The sequence below is a fragment of the Hemiscyllium ocellatum genome, chromosome 32 (assembly GCF_020745735.1).
Source record: "Hemiscyllium ocellatum isolate sHemOce1 chromosome 32, sHemOce1.pat.X.cur, whole genome shotgun sequence".
In the NCBI taxonomy this organism is placed as follows: Eukaryota; Metazoa; Chordata; class Chondrichthyes; order Orectolobiformes; family Hemiscylliidae; genus Hemiscyllium; species Hemiscyllium ocellatum.
In genome coordinates this window covers 35,692,504-35,712,152 of record NC_083432.1, presented here as the reverse complement: position 1 = coordinate 35,712,152, position 19,649 = coordinate 35,692,504, and the positions used below count along the sequence as shown (strand labels likewise).

Genomic DNA, 19,649 nt, shown 5'->3' with positions numbered 1-19,649 from the left:
TCTATGCACAGAAACTAATTTCAATGCTGTAAAATGCCTAATTAAGATGATCCCCTCAAAGATCTAGTTGATTGCTAACAGTAGTGCAAAGTTTGATTGAATAACGCCAAAGGACCCTTGGGATTATCCTGTAGATTTGCATCTCACAGACTGATGGTCAGTAAACGGTTAAACTCTCAAGATTCTAGTTTTCACAGAAGGATATGGAATGCAAATCCTGCGGCGTCATATTCCTTGGAACCAATCAGCAATATTTTCCCTTCAGCTATAAAATATCTGAATGTTGTTACTCCTGAGCTCCTGAACAGGGGAAAAGCTATTTCTCCGGTTCGCCATGAATTTGAAGATTTTGATCGCTATTTTGGCGGTGGCTCTTGTCGCGATTATAGCCCTGAATTGGATCTTAATAGTGGGCTTCGCGAAATCGGCAACTTGTAAGTACACCAAGTTTACAGATGTGCTGGAGGAGATGCATGGGCAGAGGTTTCAGAGTCAGGTATTTCAAGATCTGGACAGTGAGGAGCTCACCAGCGTGGTGCAGTACCTGAGGCAGAAGATTACAGTGAAACTGGTGAAGTGCAGTGAAGCCCTTCCATCAGACAATTACATCTACATGATCGAACTGCACCTCCCCCCAAAAAGTGAGGTCTTAAAGTTTTTGGTTAAGCAGGAAAGCCAGCCGAGGAGAGAAGCCAGAGCGGTGGTAGTATTTGGAGCTCAGAGTGAGCCTAATATCACGGAGTATGTGGTGGGACCCCTTCCTTATCCAACCTACCACAAAGACATTTCTTCCCAGAAATACCAGAACCTGAGTTTTCAGGCCAGACCTGTGACAGGCTTCGAATATAAAACCATCATTTCAAGAATGGGATTGGAAAAAGCCTCTCGGGTTATTCGGGAAAGTTTCGGCTTAGACTGGGAAACTCTGTTCCACTTGGACTCTGCCCCTCGCGGTTTCAAAGCGGGGGACCGGGAAACCTGGTTCCCGTTCTTGAGAAACATGAGCAGCCTCTTCATGCACCCATTGGGCTTTGAGGTGCTCATAGACCACAGCAGCACCAATCCCTCTCAGTGGAAGGTGAAGCAGGTCTTTTACAATGGCCAGTACTTTGATAGCATTGAGGAATTGGTCGCTCAGTATGACCGTGGCACTGTGAGGAAAATCCGACTGCACCGAGATCCATCCGATCCGGACTATGCCTCAGTGAAATCCCACGTCCAACATAAATCTGTCTCCCCTTTGCAATATGAACCCCAGGGTCGCCGTTACTCTGTGCTCTATAACCATGTGAGGTATTTCAATTGGCAATTTGCTTTCCGCCACAGCACTGTCAATGGGCTGCAGTTGTTCAATATCCAATTCAGGGAAGAAAGAATCGCCTATGAATTGAGTGTGGAGGAGCTCAACTCTGTGTATGGAGGTGACTCGCCCTCCTTAATGAGGACCAAGTTTCTTGACGTCAATTATGGAATTGGCAACTATGTCAATGAACTGGTGAGAGGGGTGGACTGTCCGTACAGTGCAACCTTTGTAGACACTGTTCACTTCTCAGAGAGTGAGAACCCAAGGCGGATCAAGAACTCCATCTGTATCTTTGAACAGAATAAGCAATTGCCCCTCAGGCGGCACTATTTCAGCTGGAACACACCTCTCTCTTACGGGGGAGTGGCCGACTGTGTGCTGATCATAAGGTCAGCCTCCACCGTGGCCAACTATGATTATATCTTCGATTACGTATTCCACCACAACGGTGTGATTGAGACCAAGGTCCATCCCTCAGGATATGCCCTGACCACATTTTTTTATGAGGGCGGTCTTCTGTACGGAGCAAAACTCGAAGAGAACGTTTTGGGGAATATTCACACTCACTTTTTGCATTTCAAGGTGGATCTGGATGTAGCAGGTAGGTCACAAATTCTGTGTCTTACAATCTTATTCTCCACAACCACCTATAAAGGAGCAGCGCTCCGAAAGCTAGTGCTTCCAAATAAACCTGTTGCACTATCACCTGGTTTTGTGTGATTTTTAGCGAAGGTCACAAAGTCACTGAAAACAACAAATGCTGGAGATTAGAGGCTCAGGCAGCATCCATGGAGAATGAGCAAGCTTGGGTATTTTTAGTTGCCAGCAGCTGCAGTAATTTGCACCTGTCAAGGTTTAACAGTGACTTCCATTCAGTTCTGAGGAGGGGATCACTTGGCCTGAAACATTAACTCTTGACTTCTCTGCACGTACTGCTAAACCTGCTGAGCTTTTTCAACAATTTTGTTACAAAGTAACTTTAAAAGTCTAAGAACCGTTTTAACATGTTTGATATTTACAGTTCTCTGAAGACTGTGGCAAGGACCTTATTGTTTGGAGATATCTCTGACATGCATCTGGGCAGCCAGGAGCTGAAAGTCCTCAGTCACGTTTTTAAAAAAATAAGTTGCCTCAGTATCAAGTCCCTTTCCCCAGCATGGTAGCAGCCAGTCAGGAGCTGAACCTTGCAGCCATCACTTGAACAATCATTTGTTCTTTATTGTCTTTTTTTTTTACGAATGCCCATGTGCAGTCCAGTCTATTGTTCTCCTTTTTCCTCACTACTTTAAATAGTGAAAACTTTCCCCCCAGTATAATCACCGACAGTTCAATTAAAATTAGTCCTGTCATAGGAAAAACAATCGCTGCAATTGAATCCTGTCTTTTTTTTCCCCCTGGATCCTTGGATGCTGTGAGCTTGGATAATTGAGATAGCCTGCCTTCCAACGTTATTCCTGTCTTCACGAGCTATCAATGTCAGTGAGTTTTGGCTCTTGTCCAAGGAGCAGTGGCAAATGGAATGTACAGAGATTGTGTGTCTCTAGAAGAAATACAGTAACCTGCATTGGAACACCTTCAGTGCCCCACGATACTTCACCAGGGGTATGAGCCTGCAGCTGAATCCCTTGCTGCCAATCATGATGAATAAGCAGTGGAAGTGATTACCAAGAATAAGTTAGTGACAAAACTATGAAGACTGTGGAAGGGATCTAAGGTAACAACACTCTATCCAAAACGGAATGTCACAAAAGCCATCTGACAGCATATTGAGAAACCTACAGAACCATAACATGTAAGAACAAAATCAGGCCATTGAGCGCACACACCATATTCCCCACTGCCACCTCCCCCCCCCCCCCCCCCCCCCCCCCCCCCAACTCCCTCTCTTCCAATGGCATTTGGCCACTAGTTGCAGAGAATACCATACCCTCCCTATTACCCCCACTCTTATCATCCAGGTGCGAAACATTGCTCCTCTATGTAATAGAATATTCACATTCAGAAACGTGGCTCACCGTGTGATTTTCTTAATATCTAGGGAGGCTAAAGGAAGATGAGGTGACTATTTTGTGGCCCTTGTGTTCAGCCAGCAGTATGATCCCCAGAATCTAGTTACCTTTTCTACTTCTTCCCATTGTCACTGACCTCTCTGTACTCAATCTTGCTTCAAACTCAGGTTAGCGTAAACCTCCATCAGATGCACCTAATGCATTGATTAGGCACTTCAGACCATAAACTCATGGGAATAAGAGTACGCGATGCAGCCCTCAAACCTGCTTCATCTCCATAATCCAACATTCCTCACGGCCACATTCCCGTGACCCTTTATTTCCCCAACTGACCAAGAATCTATCTATCTATCTCTGCCTTGAATGTACAGCCTTTCAGGCTCAACATTGATTTCAAAATTTGCATTTATAATCTCTGTCCCCATTTCTGTTTTGTGTTGTCCTTTGTTGTTTTTGGACAAAAGCAGTTGGATATTATGTGTTTATTTCCCCACTTTGAAACCTCTCTAGACTCATCATTTACTTATCTCATACCTTCTACTTTTGGCTTTGTTATTATCGCCTTTGTCATTTTAATCTGTCCTGTCTTTCACCCTGTTAGTAACCTTTCCTTTTGTTCTTCCTCTCTCCTTTCCCTGCCTCAGTACTTGCATTAGAAACATTTTCTGTCCACTGTGAAACAATAATTCTACAAGCCTCTCCACAGATGTTTCCAAACATGTTGAGTCTTTCTAGCCTTTTCTAATTTTACTTGACAATCTGGCTTCAGATCATTTAATTACCCTCTGGCATTTCTGTACTGCAGTACCCATTGGTCATGAAAATACTGTACAATAAGTGAGGAAAATGGCATGTGTACTGCTGTGACCTTTTTAAATATGACAAGATTACTAAAGATTGCGGAAAGTTATGAAGAGTCAGTGTGTTTTGTCAAGGAGAAAATATAGAGAATCACCAAGACATGGAGAGAGTTCTTCAAGATGTAGGTCTTATATTTTCAAACAAAAAGCTGTGACACTGAAAAAGCAGATTCTTGAATGGCCCCGAACCTCCGGGTCCGTGAATTTTTTTTTTAATCATATTTCTGTTAGCTTATCAGCATGTCCAACTATATTAATCAAAGTACCTCACTCTAGCTAAACAATAAACCAGTGATGTTAGTTCCCATTATCTCTTTAGTTGTACATTCTACTTAATGTTTTTCTAATGTCACGATTAGATATTTATTGCTAACTCTTTGCACCAATGGTCTTCCATTCCAGACCCTACTTAATGTTTTCCTAATGTCATGATTAGATATTTATTATTACCTCTGCTACAGTGATCTTCCATTCCAGACTAACCTGTCATGATAGATATTTAGCTATTCCATCTATTACAATAGTCTCCCATCTCAAGCCGACTCTACTAACTGTTAATTAGATATTTTAATATGTCCCAAATATTTATGGTCCCAATCCTGTCATAATAACACTTAACAGGAAAACTACCTCTCCTAATTGTTATCTCATCTCAACATAGTGACCTTTCAGCCTTAAGCTTACTCTGCTATTTGGTGTAAGAATAGTGGAATGCTCTTATCACATCCTGCCTTCCACAGATTGCCAGTGGTCTTCATGCTTTAACCCTTCCCATGCTTTCATGTTCTTTATTTTCCATAGTTTCAGGCAGCATGGTGGCTCAGTGGTTAGCACTACTGCCTCACAGCGCCAAGGGACCCAGGTTTGATTCCGGCCCCTGGCAGACTGTCAGTGTGGAGTTTGCACATTCTCCCCGTGTCTGTGTGGGTTTCCTCCACATGCACTGGTTTCCTCCCATGATCCAACGGTGAATTGGCTATGCTAAATTGCCCATAGTGTTAGGTGCATTAGTCAGGGGTAACTATAGGGTAAAGGAATGAGTCTGGGTGGGTTACTCCTTGGAGGGTTGATGTGGGCTGAAGGGCCTGTTTCCATACTGTAGGAAATCTAATCTATTCGTAGCCTTTTTTTGTTTTTGGAATTATTCTAGATCTTAAGCACTGCCTAGTTAACCCCTTTCAACTTCAGGAGAGAGAGTCCAATTCTCAAGACACTTAAGAGGGTCTATAGGATTGATCAATCCCATCCCAGAGGAAAAAAGCCAGTCGAGGTTATTACCTTCCTATGTAATACATTATCAAGAATGAGCTGATGAAGGGCTTTTGCCCGAAACGTCTATTCTCCTGCTCTTCGGATGCTGCCTGACCTGCTGTGCTTTCCCAGCACCATGCTCTCAACCTATATCCTTTTCATGGGGTAGGATCCAGCACTTCCTATTCATCTACACATTCAGATGCCTTTTTAAACACTGTAATTGTACCAGCCTCCACCACTTCCTCTGGCATCTCATTCCATACACGCATCACCCTCTGTGTGAAAAAGTTGCCTCTTATGTCCCTTTTATATCTTTCCCCTCTCACCCTGAACCTATGTCCTCTAGATCTGGATTCCCCCACCACAGGAAAAAGACTTTGTCTATTTATCCTATCCATGCTCCTCATGATTTTATAAACTTCTAAGGTCACCCCTCACCCTCCGACACACCAGGGAAAACAGCCCTATACAATTCAACCTCTCCCCATTGCTCAAATCCTCCGACCCTGGCAACATCCTTGTAAATCTTTTCTGAACCCTTTCTAGTTTCACAACATCCTTCCGATAGGAGCCCAGAATTGCATGCAATATTCCGATAGTGGCCTAACCAAGGTCCTGTACGGCTGCAATATGATTTCCGAACTCCTATACTCAATGCTCTGATCAATAAAGAAAAGCATACCAAATGCTGCCTTCACTATCTTATCTACCTGTGACTCTACTTTCAAGGAACTGTGAACCTGCACTCCAAGCTCTCTTTGTTCACCAGCACTCCACAGGACTTTACCATTAAGTGTATCAGTCCTGCTCTGATTGGTTTTTCCAAAATACAACACCTCACACTTATCAAAAGTGAACTCCATTTGCCACTCTTCGGCCCATTGGCTCATCTGATCAAGCCCATTGTACTCTGAGGTAATCTTCTTCACTGTCCACTATAACTCCAATTTTGATGTCGTCTGCAACTTACTAACTATACCTCCTATATTCACATCCAAAACAATTATATAAATAACAAAGTAGTGGACCCAACACTGATTCTTATGGTACTCCGCTGGTCATAGGCTTCCAGTCTAAAAAACAACTCTCCACCACTATCTTCTGTCTTCTACCTTCAAGCCAGTTCTGTGTCCAAGTGGCTAGTTCTCACTGTATTCCATGAGATCTAACCTTGTTAACCAGTCTCCCATGAGGAAACTTGTCAAACACCTTACTGAAGTTCATATGGATCACGTCCACCTTTGTAATCTGAAATTATTGATGTGCTCTAGCTATTTGCATGTAGCTATTAACCCCTGTACTATAGGATCTGATTCTGTGTGATAAATGTGATGGGAAGGAAATCATTGGAGCTACATTAATTACTATTGGGATCAATAATAACTCAGTTAAATTATTTTAATTGCTAACAGCTTACCTGATCCACCTCTAGCCTATGCCAGGATGGGGAATTCAACCTGTTGTCTTATGCCTGCTGTGTTCCTTACATTTAAAGATGTTTAAGATTTACTTAGAAATTTTGAGTTGACAAAACTCTTGAAGCAAAGCACAAAGACGAGTCTTGGCTAACCCAACAAACCAAAGGCTGCATTTGTACCCCAAGTATTGCTGCTAGACTAGAAACCACTGTTCCTTTTATAGTGACACAATTTTGAGCTTTGCTGAAGCTTGTCCTTTTTTGGAAGAATGCTTTGTGTCCCAGAGCAAATCACATTCCATGCTTCTTTCCAAAAGTTTACAGAGCAAATGTTTTGAGCATCTAGTCATTAAACAGTTCTATATTGAAGTGATGTAGGTTCGGAAACTTTGCTGGAGATTAAATGGAGCACTTGAACATGTTGCACAGTAGATTTATAGCATGTGGCATCGAACATCGAAATGACTACAGTAGTGATTTGAATTGGTGCATTTTCAGTTGGGGATTCAGACAGAGGTTTGAGTAAATGGAGGAAGTGGATGGTTCTTCCCTGCAAATGACCACTTTGACATTGCAGCACCACTACAGGGAAAAGGCATTCTCCTTTTCAAAGAAAAATCAAGGGGATTTTTGACACTGAAGCACCTAGAAACATGGTAAACAATTGCATTTATATAGCACCTTTAAAAGAAGATATTCTCCATGGTATTTTTAAACAATTAATACTTTTGGAATGCCCTCACTGTTGTAATTCGAAGATGCAGCAGGCAATTTGTGCTCAGAAAGCGCTTCAAACAGCAATATGGTATTGAACAGATGCATTTAGAGTCATAGAGATGTAAAGCACGGAAACAGATCCTTCGGTCCAACCCGTCCATGCTGACTAGATATCCGACCCAATCTAGTCCTACCTGCCAGCACCTGGCCCATATCCCTCTAAGCCCTTCCTAATCATATACCCATCCAAATGCCTCATGAGTGTTGCAATTGTACCAGACTCCACCACATCCTCTAGCAGCTCATTCCATACACGTACCACCGTCTGTGTGAAAAAGTTGCCCTTTAGGTCTCTTTTATATCTTTCCCCCTCTCAACCAAAACCTATGCCCTCTAGTTCTGGACTCCCCGACCTCAGGATAAAAACTTTGTCTATTTACCCTATCCATGTCCCTCATGATTTTGTAAACCTCTTTTAAGGTCACCTCCCCCCCCCCCCCCCCCCGCCCAGCCTCCGATGCTCCAGATAAAAGTCCTTGCCTGTTCAGCCTCTCCCTATAGCTCAAGTCCTCTAACCCTGGCAACATCCTCGTAAATCTTTTCTGAACCCTTTCAAGTTTCACAACATCTTTCCGATAGGTAATTTTAAGTGAAGGCACCTATAAGTGATCTCAATGAATGTTGTTCACAAAAATCAAAGTGATCTGTGGATTTTCCAATTGTGAATGTCTGTTTGAATCCAATAGTTAGTGAAGGGCTGTCGGAAAGGGATGCCACAATATTAGCAAGCGGGAGAAATAGCCATTTACATTCAAGTATCCTCACAGGTAGCAAAACAAGTACTAAAATGTGCTGAGTAATTCACTCCAACTTCAACTTCAAATGAAGCAGAGAACAAAATGAAAAATAGGGATTTACGGGTGGGATTAAGGCATGAAAAGCATTTTAAAATTATTTTTAAAATCTGATTTTTTTTTACTCCACCAGACAACTTTGTCATTCGACAGATATAAAAATATTTTGAAACTGGCTGTTCAGTAGTAATTTTAAACTTAGTGGCCACTGCAAACTATGTTACACCTCAGTTAATATTTTTAAGAAATTGCACAGTGAGATGTGAGGAAATAACAAGCTCACATCACAGCTGTGATTTTTACATATTATAGCCTGTGGAAGCCTCACAGGTATCCTATGGGGAAGCATAGAATTAAACTGATTTTCTGGTTTTCCACGTTTAACTGCACATGTGCAGACTCCTGAAATAAATTAATATCCGTTTCAAAGCAGTAATAATGCTGACTGTTTGTTTGTATCAGATTTGTTACTGCATTTTAGATTTTAGTGATGTTGAATGCGGGGTAGATGTTGGTCAAGGTATTTCAAGTAGAAAAAGTTTAATGAATGTTTTAATGGCTTAACATCTCTGCAACATGATGAATGCAAACGGCAATGTTTCTCTGAACTTTTGCATGGAGTTGGAGCATCCACATGAGGCATGTCCATGTAATATCATGTAGTATAACTGCAGGATGGACAGTTGTTCATCAATACTCAAAGTACAACATCTCACATGCTTCATGTTTACAGGATAGTAGCCTCCACAAAAAAAACAACTCCAACGCAGAAAACCAGAAACTTAACCTAGAGGATGCCATCCTAGAGTTGATTAATCGAGACAGTGCAAGAGAGTGACACCTTACACCTATCTGAAGGTGTAGGACCACTCTCCTTGTTGCAGTGTGTCTGAGAAAGCCCACGCCTTTTCGAACTGTGCACCCATTTCACTGACTTTTATAGACTTCAGAAGCTCCACATATTCTGTAAACTGCACAGAATGCTTTCCATAAATCCCAACATGGAGAGGAGCAGCAAATGGTGGTAAGAAGTAGGCACCTCATGTCCAGCAGGCAACATTATTCCTTTCTCAGTTTACATACCAGGGGATTCAGACCTCTCAGATTTGACTTTAGAAAAAATGATTCTTCTCAGGATAAGTCCTCACTTTCTTTTGGAAATGTTTAGGCTTAATATCTGGTCAGTGACTGCTTGGTTTACCACCTTGTGAAATGGTCTTCCTGAGAAATCACACTGTAGTAGAAAAGATTTAATTAGACGAACAGATATGAAATAATCTCCTGAACAGACTCTAGAAGCAAGGAGAACGCTGACTGTCGAATGAAACCCATGACAAGAGCTTGTAAATAGAGGCTGTTAACACAGGGAGGCTGTGAGGCTGAAGCTCCCATTCTGTAGACTATCTCCTTGCTATAGTGAGGAGGCTTGTGTTCCGCTGAGTTCTCAACTCCTAGCAGGACCATGCATTGCAGTAAGGTTAGATGGGAGGAACTAAACAGCACAATCCAAAACCAGTCCTCGGTAAGCAGGGGGAAGATAACCATGTAATATCAATGACTGTGACAGCAGGTAAAGACTCGATCACCAGTTGTCAAGATTTCCTTGCCATTGGAACTGGATCTCACTTCTGTCAAGGACCATGTATCTGCTGATGTGCAACAGCATTCCCATGTTTATAGATGTCCACCTAGAGGAATTCAACCCTAAAATGTACATGTGGAGATGTGGCTCTAGGATCAGTCTCATAAACCACGAAGAGGGAGCCACAGAACCCATGACCAGTGACACAGAATTTCCTCGGTGGACAATCTTACTCATTAGCGAGTATTTGCTGACAACCACATGAGCTGACCAGGGACCTTTCCCACCTTTGGAAATCCTTGCAATAATTACAAGTTGATAATCAACTTGCTTGGCCATGTGACTTTGACATGTCCCTTGGCTACCAAGTCTTGAGATGGGGGCAAACCCTGAATTTCTAGCTCAGGGATTGGAATGCCACAAGACTTCCCCTTCAACACAGTATTCAATTCATAGTTACAAACCAAAATTAGTTTGATCTGTTATGCTGTATATAATAACCTTTTACAATTTGTAGAGGAAATTAGAACTGAAAACGATTCTCAGTAACAGAAACAAATAATGGCCACCTCAAAGGGAAAACACAGAACAAGTGCAGTGCCTTAAGTATAATCACTGTTGGGATGCAGTAGACAATTTACACAAGACTCCCCTCAACCGCAGTGGGGACCAAGCAGATTATCTGTTTCAGTAACCATGGAATTTTTCTAACTATTTGAAAGGGTGGTTGTGTTTCTCATGTACAATGCAGCACTATCTCAATACTGCACTGGAGCATCAGCTTTGATTTGCACCCTTAATGCCTAACCCTGGATTGGCACTCGTTAGACCTCATTTGGAGTATTGTGTATAGTTCTGGTGACACAGTAGGAAACTTTGTCACTAGAAGTGGTCAAAACTAATAAGAAAGAAATCTGAGATTGTTGGCACTTGAAGTTGACAAGGTATTGGGACTGGGTGAACTCCGTACAAACATTTTGAGGGAAGGGAGTAGAAATTATAGAGGCAGAGTCACTGGAGCCGAAACATTTACTGTGATTTCTCTTCACAGATGCTGCCAGACCTACTGAGCTCTTCCAACAACTTCTGTTTTTGTTTCTGGAAGTGTTCATTCTGGATAGAATTAGTAGTCTCGTGGGGAAAAGAATGGTAGGTTGATTAGAAGAGTCAGCATGGATTTCTAAAAGGAAAATCACCTTAACTAATTTGCTGGAGATTTTTGTAGAGTTAACAAAAAGGTGGATGAGAATAATGCTGTTGTTATGGTATATATGGATCTCCAGGCAATGTTTGATCCCATGCTACACAACAGCCTTGTGAGGAAATGTCAAGGTCATAGCATAAAAAGAATGGCAGCAACATGGATATAAAATTGGCTGAGCCATGGAAAGCACAGAGTAATGGTCAATGGATATTTTCTGGCCTGTATAGGAAGGTTTTTAGTGGAGATTCCCAGGGGTTGTATTGGACCCCTTGCTTTTCCTAATTTAATGATCTGTATCTCAGTGTGCAGGGGATAATTTCAAAGTTTGCAAGTGACACTAATTTTGGAAGAATTGTAAACTGTGAGGAGAGCTGCGTGGGATTCCAAAAGGACATTGACAAGTTCTTAAGAGTGGTCAGAAAGGTGGCAGATAAGGTTCAATGCAGAGAAGTGTGCAGTGATGCACTCTGGTCAGAAGAATGTTGAAAGACAAGATAAAATAATGGGTACAATTGTAAAATCATAGCAATCTGAACTAGCTTGATACGTAGAAAATGTTCTTGTTTATAAAAGGCAAAGGAACAAGAGGGAAAAGACTTCAAATGACGTACAAATGAAGCATGGATGATGTGGGGAAAATAATTTTTCACAATGTGTTGCTCGGGTGTGGAATGTACTGCCTGGAAATGCGATGGAGGCAGATTCAACTGAGGCATTCATGAGGGCATTGGATGATTATTTGGACAGAAATGGTATGCGGGGATGTGAGGAGAAGGCAGGAGATTGATACTGACACTGACTAGTAGAGCAGGTGCAGGCACAATGGGCTAAATGGCCTCCATCTGCATTGCAACAATGCAGATACTTTATTAACAATGGATCACATTACCATCTGGATGTTTTGGCAGCTTGTGCAGTTGAGACCCAGCGCACACTGTGCACTAAACACTGCCACTAGCCAAACCCAATGGCATTTATTTGAATGTATGATACAAGTCAGTTGTGGACATACCCCATACACCTTAGGGGTTTAGCAACATCACTGTTTATTTCCCATATGGTACTAGTTACATTCTCATGGTACCTCTTAAACCCCTTTATGGCAAGTCAGACAGGGATAACACTAGTCTTAACCAGTTTTTGCAGCTTGTATATGAACTGTTATTGAACTTTCAGAAGTCTGAGGGGATTTGTTTAACTTTTCAAAGTCAGGGGAGGCCTGTTTAGGGTATACAGAGGGAAAACTGTTCCCACTTACAAAACAAGAATGAGACAGCAGATTTCAAGGGATTTGCAAAACCAGTAAATGTGATGTGAGAAGAACTGACTTTATGTAATGTGTTCTTCAGGTCTGGAATGCTTTGCCTGGAAGTGTTGTAGAGGCAAGTTCAAACCAATCATTCACGAGGGCATTAGATAATTATTTCAGTGGAAGTCATTTGTAGGGGTGAAAAGAAAGCAGCAAAAAATGGTTTAAAGTCTTCATGTTTTTTTTCCAGAGTTGATGAGAACACGATAAACCAAGTGTTCTTCTGCGATATAACAATTCACTGATTTTGTGAAATCAATGAGGTACAAAATTATAGATTTAAAAACTGAAAGAACTGCAAATGCGATAAATCAAACAAAAATAGAAGTTGCTGGAAAAGCTTGGCGGGTCTGGCAGAATTGGTACAGAGGAAGGGTCACCTGGATCTGAAACATTAACTCTGATTTCTTTCCACAGATGCTGCCAGAGCTGCTGAGCTTTTCCAGTTATTTCCATTTTTGTTACGAAATTATGGAGTTGTTCTAAATGGGAGGCTTTATTTAAGTATAATCTGGGATGGTCATCATATAAAGGGAAGAGAGGGTCAAGAGTTCCTAGAGTGTCCTCAGGACAATTTTCTACAGCCTTATTTTTCCAGTCCAAAGAGAAAGGAGGCACTACCAGACCTGGTTCTCAGGAGTAAGATGGCCAAGTAGGATGCCAGTGGGAAAATGCCTTGGGTATAATGATCATTATTATACACTTTAGGTGGACCATATATAATGATAACGAATTATCCACATTAAGAATAATGAATTTTGTGAAATTCAACTTCATAGAGGGGAAGAATGGAGCTGGATCAAATGTTGTTGGGGAAATCTGTAACTGAGTAATGGGCCACCATCAAATAGGAGATATTTCGGGCATAGTCAAGGTAAGGCAAGTATTGGATAGGTTGGTGTAATTAAAGTTGACAAGGTACCAGGACTGGGTGGGATGAATCTAAGGACACTGAGGGACATGAGAATGGAAATTGCAGAGGAACTGGCAGTAATTTTTCAGTCTTCCTTAGATTCTGAAGTTGTGCCAGAGAATTTGAGAATTGCAACTTAAAACCTTATTCAAATAATCTGGTAAAAGATTAGCTTAGCAACTTACAAACCAGTCACTTTACTGTTTATGATTGGGAAACTTCTGAATACAATAATTTGGCACTAAATTAACAGCCACATCAACAATTTTGGGCTCATTTAAGGAGAGCCATCATGGATTTCTTACAAATGAAGTTTAACCAATTTTCTGGAGTTCATTGAGGTAACAAAGGGTTGATTAGTGTAGTGCGATTAGTGTTGCACATGACCATCCAGATGGTTTGCAATACATTGCATAAAAAAATGCATGTGAGATTATATAATAAAAAAGGAGTAACAACATAGTACAAAATTGACTCTGTAACAAGAAACAGATAGTAATGCTTCATGGTTGTTTTCTCAAGGTGAGGAAAGTTGGTAGTGGAATTAGCGTTGAGACTCTTGCCTTGCCTGACATATTAATAATGGGCACAATGTCAAACTCTGCAGATGGTATGAAACCTGGAAGCATAGTACACTGTGACGAGGGTAGTTTAAGACTTTTAAAGGGACATAGGCAAGTTAGTAGAGTTGGTGGAAAGACGGTAGATGAAATTTAATGTGGTGTTCTAATGAAGTGTCACCAGGCTTGAAAAGGTAACTCCGCTTTCTCCCCCCATGTGCTGCCAGACCTGCTGAGTTTCACCAATAACTTGTTTTTGTTTCAATGTGGAGATGTATGAGATGATACATTTTTGATGGGAAGAACATAGAGGCAGTACTACTTAAAGGGTATAACTCTGAAGTATGTATAGCAGTTAAGGAACCTGGGTGTAAATGTGCACAAATCAATAAAGGTTGCAGGACAGATGGAGCTTGCAGTTAATACAACATGCAAAGCTTTATGCTCTTTATTAATAGGGGCACAGGTTTCAGAATCAAGAATTTACAGAAGACACTAATTCAGCTGCAGCAGGAGTTTTACACCCAGTTCTGAGTGTTGCACTTTAATAAGAATGTGAAGGATGTCTATCCTACACTATTCCATTTTTATCCAATAACCATTTAACTGCCCTTAAATTGGCGAGTCAATTACCATTGCAGGCAGTGCGTAACATGCCACTGCTACTCTCTGAGTAAAGAAACTACCTCTGACATCTGTCTTACATCTATCACCCCTCAATTTATAGCTATGTCACCTTGCACTAGCTGTCCCTATCCGAGGAAAAGGCTGTCACTGTCCACCCTATCTAACCCTCTGATTATCTGATATGTCTCAATTAAGTCATCTCTCAACCTTCGGAGCAATCTCCAGTCCCTCAGTCTTTCCTCATAAGACCTTACCTCCATACGGGCAACATCTTTGTATATCAACTCTGATCCCTTTCCAAAGCTTCCACATCCTTCCTATAATGCAGTGACCAGAACTGTATGCAATACTCCAAATGAGGTTGTGGGCTTAGGAATTTCAGTCATGAAGGTAGATTGGTGAAGCGTGAACTGTGCTCCATGGAGTAGAGAAAGCTGGAGAGATCTGATTCAACGTCATAGAAGGTTTGGACAGAGTAAATGCTGAGAAAATGTTCCCACTTGTAAAAGGATTGGGAACAAAGGTGCATTGATATAAAGAAACTAGTGAAAAAAAGCTATAGTGATATGATGAAAAATTCTTTTCCTGCCATAAGTTGTTCAAATCTGGAGTGCACTGCCAGAGCATGTGCTGCAGGCATTTACAACAGAGGCATTTAATAGGGGCTTAAACGATGATTTGAAGAGCAATGTGCAGGGTTATGGAGCGATGACGAATATGGCACTAGGCGAGATGCTCATTTGGAGAGCTGGCATTCACAGTATAGGTTGAATAGTCTCCTTATACACTAACATTTCTGTGTGGTGTCTACTTGCAGGATGGCTGCCCATTGAACATTCAGATTATTGGACTGAATGTTTAATGCAGTACTACAAATTTGAGTCAAAGACCCATGCCAAGACATGCCATTAATTAATCAACAACGACTATTGTCTGAAACCTGATGGTTGAAGTTGTGGGGGTGTTTAATACAATCACTCGGATTAGCAGAAAGAAAATTTAGAATGTCCTAAACATGTTTAAATACATTGCAAGCCAGCGAAAAATCCTCTGTGTAGGACATCCACATCTCAAGAAATCAAATCAGTGGAAAATTGAAGGACTGTAAAATTAAATCATAAATAATTTGCAAATTCTGCTCTGCTTCTGTTAATTTAATTCTAGGAAAGGTTAGACAATTAAAATCATAATCTAACTCTATGAATAAATAATACATTGAACATCCAATTTATCTCACACCCCAAATAACACCCAAACTCACTGACTGTAGCTGCACACCGTACTGGATGCAGGCTCTGTTGATATGACCTATTAAAAATAATATTAGCCCAGTCAAAAAAAAGTTTGTAGAAAATCATTAACTGGAGTAAATATCTATCAGATTCTTCGATACCCACAGCATGTTTCTTATGTTGTGGGGTTCAACATAAGCATTACCAAAGCAGGGAAACACCTTGATGGAGGCAAAAATCATTTTTCAAGATTTTATTATAAAATGTATCCATGTATAATAGTGACTAGAACTAACAACCACTAAGATTACTATAGTGCATCGTTGCAAACAGTGGAGTAGTTTGTCATTGTAACAATGCAAAATGTGTAGAATAACAGCAATCGATGCCGTGATTTGAAGACGCCGGTGTTGGACTGGGATGTACAAAGTTAAAAATCACACACCAGGTTATAGTCTAACAGGTTTATTTGGAAGCACTAGCTTATGGAGCGCTGCTCCTTCAGGCGTTCGTGGAGTATAAGATTGTAAGACACAAAATTTATAGCAAAAGTTTTAGTGTGATGTAACTGAAATTATATATTGAAAAAGACCTGGATTGTTTAAGTTTCTCATCTTGTAGAATGAACATGTTGGTTTCAGTTCTTTCATATGTAAATCGCAGAACATTTAAAAGTTACATTCTCAAGTGAACTTTAACAATTGGTGTCATGTCGGCCCAGATAATGCATTTAATGTGTGAGACTGTCTGTGCCACAATGGTCAGACTGATTCTAATCTAAAAAAGGGATCTGTTCAGATGAGGAGAAACATGACAGGCACCTGGCAGTACTCAAGGATACCCTCATAAGAACAGGGTACGATTTTATACTCTACAAACACCTGGTGAAGGAGCAGTGCTCCGAAAGCTAGTGCTTCCAAATAAACCTGTTGGACTGTAACCTGTTGTTGTGTGATTTTTAACTTTGAGCCACCGATGTGTATTTCAGTTTAGCTTTGCAACATAAAGCCAACAAAAGATTTTTAGCAATTAATTGTTGGAAGTTCCTGATGTACTGGTGTATTGATTTTTATTTTCTAACTATTATAAATGCATATTCCCATTCAGGTTTTAGTTGGCATAAATGGAAGATTAAAATCTAATACAAAATTCTCATTTTATATTTTGAATCATCATCCACTCATAGCTACTTTTGTTGCTTTTAGGAACACGTAACTCGATTGAAACAAAGGATGTGGCATATGAGCTCAAATCAGTCCCATGGAGAGATGATCAGAAGATATATGTAGCCACTGTGAAAAAGCAGATATTAGAGACAGAAAACCAGGCTGCTTTCAGAGCTGGGACAAAAATGCCTAGATATCTGAATTTTGTAAATCAAGATCTTAGAAATAAGTGGAACCATTATCGTGGTTATAGGATTCAAGTGGTGAGCTTCAATCCTGACAGTGTACCTGAAGAAATTCCAGAAGAAAAAGCTATTTCCTGGCAAAGGTATGGTGCATTTACCTCTTTAGCTCATAGTTGCTGTTATATTGTTGTGTACCTAAAATGTTATGGATTGTATTGTGTGAGAAACAAAGCTCACTCACTTCAATAATTTCAGTCCAAGACAAGATCTGAATCAGTAGTGTCACTTATTTTACCCTTGCAAGAGGGTGTGATGTCCACTGTCTACAAGGCAGGGACACACACACACTGAATTCAACGAATACACGATATTATATGTAATTTGATTCCTTTTTTTAAAATCCCATTGCTCCTCCCCGTTTGCATCTTCCCCTTCTCTAAGACCGGCACCCATTACTCCTGTTTATCTCTTGCCTTATCCAGCCTTGTCTGTGACAAAATGCTTATTTCTGGCCTCACAGCTGTTTGACCATATCCTGCTGTGGCCCATTGTTAGGTATTATCTACTCCCTCCATCCGTGCTTTCCCCAACCAGACTGATCCTTATGACCTTCTAATTGGGGTTTGTTCCTATGTTTCTGTAAAAGCGGGAAACAGATGCTTATAACTACTGCTTGTGAAAGCATATCTAGCTTAACCTACATCCTCACAGCACCTTATCTATTTGTCTGTAACATCTACCATTGTTTTGCAGTCACGTTTCATTCTTGCATACAATTTTAGCTAATAGAAAAACAATTATGTATTTCCTCCACATAGTTTGCATTCTTGTTGACTCAGCTCTTAGTTGAAACAATTACACACTGGTGTGAGTTCATTTACCCTGCATAAGTAATTATAATTACAGAAGTAACACTACTTTACCTATATCCCACAATTTCCCCTTTTTTCTTTAATTACCATTTGTTACCTTCTGCATTTTCTTGTAAGCATCGCCCCCAAAATTCACAAGCATCATTCCAGAGATTTCGTCCATCTTGGTCTCACTCATCCCCTCATTATTTAGTTGATAAAGTTCCTCTGCCTGATTCCCTTTTTAGGGCCATCTGTTTCATTAAGGCGTCTCAATCAGTATGTTGTATCATACCCTCGTATACAGGGTATGATACAACAGCCAATGGCCACCAATACCCCGACTACTACTATCAGGGAAGAAAGGATGGAAACCACCACCACCTTCCATTTTCCAAACTATGATTAAAGCCATCCCGTGAGAGATGTGTCTACTCTTGAATTCTCAGCCATTTCCTCTGCTAAGGTAGTCAATCCCCTCAAGGCCCGATTATTTGAACCATCAGGTGCAGTGTTATTAGGAATCAAGGTACAACAGCTTCTTCCTAACATCACACAAACACACACACCCTTTTTCTGCTAAAATTATATCAAGGGCCATTCTGTTTTCCTATGCCATCCTACTTGTTGCATCAAGCTGTTCTGTTATTCCTTGAACCGCATCTCTTGTATAATTTATAAATCACTGTTGATTATAGAAAATGTAATTTATCCAATCTACATTTTTATTAATTGTTACCCACCAGAAGAGAGCTGACTCAAAGCCTGCTGCAATCTGGTTACGAGCCTTGAACTCATCAGGTACCCCCCCCCATGGACTCCTATAGAATCGAGATAAATCCTGTCAGTGAAAGAAGTGTCTAACAGTGATCTCTTACCCCTTCCCTTTTTCCCTACTATCTTTTCCTTCTCAAATGCCAGGGTAAATGGAATTGCCAATTGTACAATTGCACATATCCCTCTCCAATCTGGAGGTAGCGTGGGTCTCAATATTTTACCTCCACAGTACCACCATAGATCCGCTCGGAGAACGTTTAGTGCTGAGTAGTTCCCTCCCTTGTCCGTTTCGGTGACATTCTTGATCTCTGTACACAATTTCAGCTCCCCCAAATCTCTAGACCCATTTGTACCTCGTCTATGCACACACACTGTGTGATTTCCAACCATGGCTGAAAACGTAGCGGGGGGGGCTTTTAAATCTTTCTTCTCCAAGGGAGGGAACATCAGAGATAGGGAGGTACGATTCCTATCATTCCATGCCGTCTCATCCTGGTACAGGGCTGTCATACGTTTCATGCCCTTCCCTTTCCGCTCGGGTGGAAGCGAGACAGGAATCACCTGGGCCACTGGCCTACCAGAGGCACATGCTTAGCAATTGCTCTCGTTCAGACTTTTTACAGTATACTTTACCCATTCAACCCAGGCATTTGCATCCCCGTACCCAGTTTCTATTCCCGTGGTCTGTTTCAAGTCCTTTACCTCTATAATTTTTACTACTTTACGGTCATCGGGAGGGGTGAAAGGTTGTACCTTATTATCCAGTAGTTCTACCCGTTTTCCCTGTATACAGTTCCCAACTTTGAAATCCACTATAGTTACCCAGTTT

General features: G+C 41.0%; 1 protein-coding gene across 2 annotated transcripts in view; it reads left to right on the top strand.

The window, feature by feature from the left end:
* Window positions 1–19,649, top strand: part of LOC132830714 (membrane primary amine oxidase-like) — a 41,607-nt gene that overhangs the window by 9,962 nt on the left and 11,996 nt on the right. Inside the window, exons 1-2 of one of the 2 annotated variants that reach the window (XM_060848537.1) lie at window positions 301–1,904; window positions 17,047–17,335. In XM_060848537.1, coding sequence (XP_060704520.1) covers window positions 335–1,904; window positions 17,047–17,335 — 1,859 coding nt within the window. In that variant the 5' untranslated portion in view covers window positions 301–334. Of the gene's footprint in view, window positions 1–300; window positions 1,905–17,046; window positions 17,336–19,649 lie in introns of those variants that run through there. The other variant, XM_060848538.1, reaches the window with a different exon arrangement.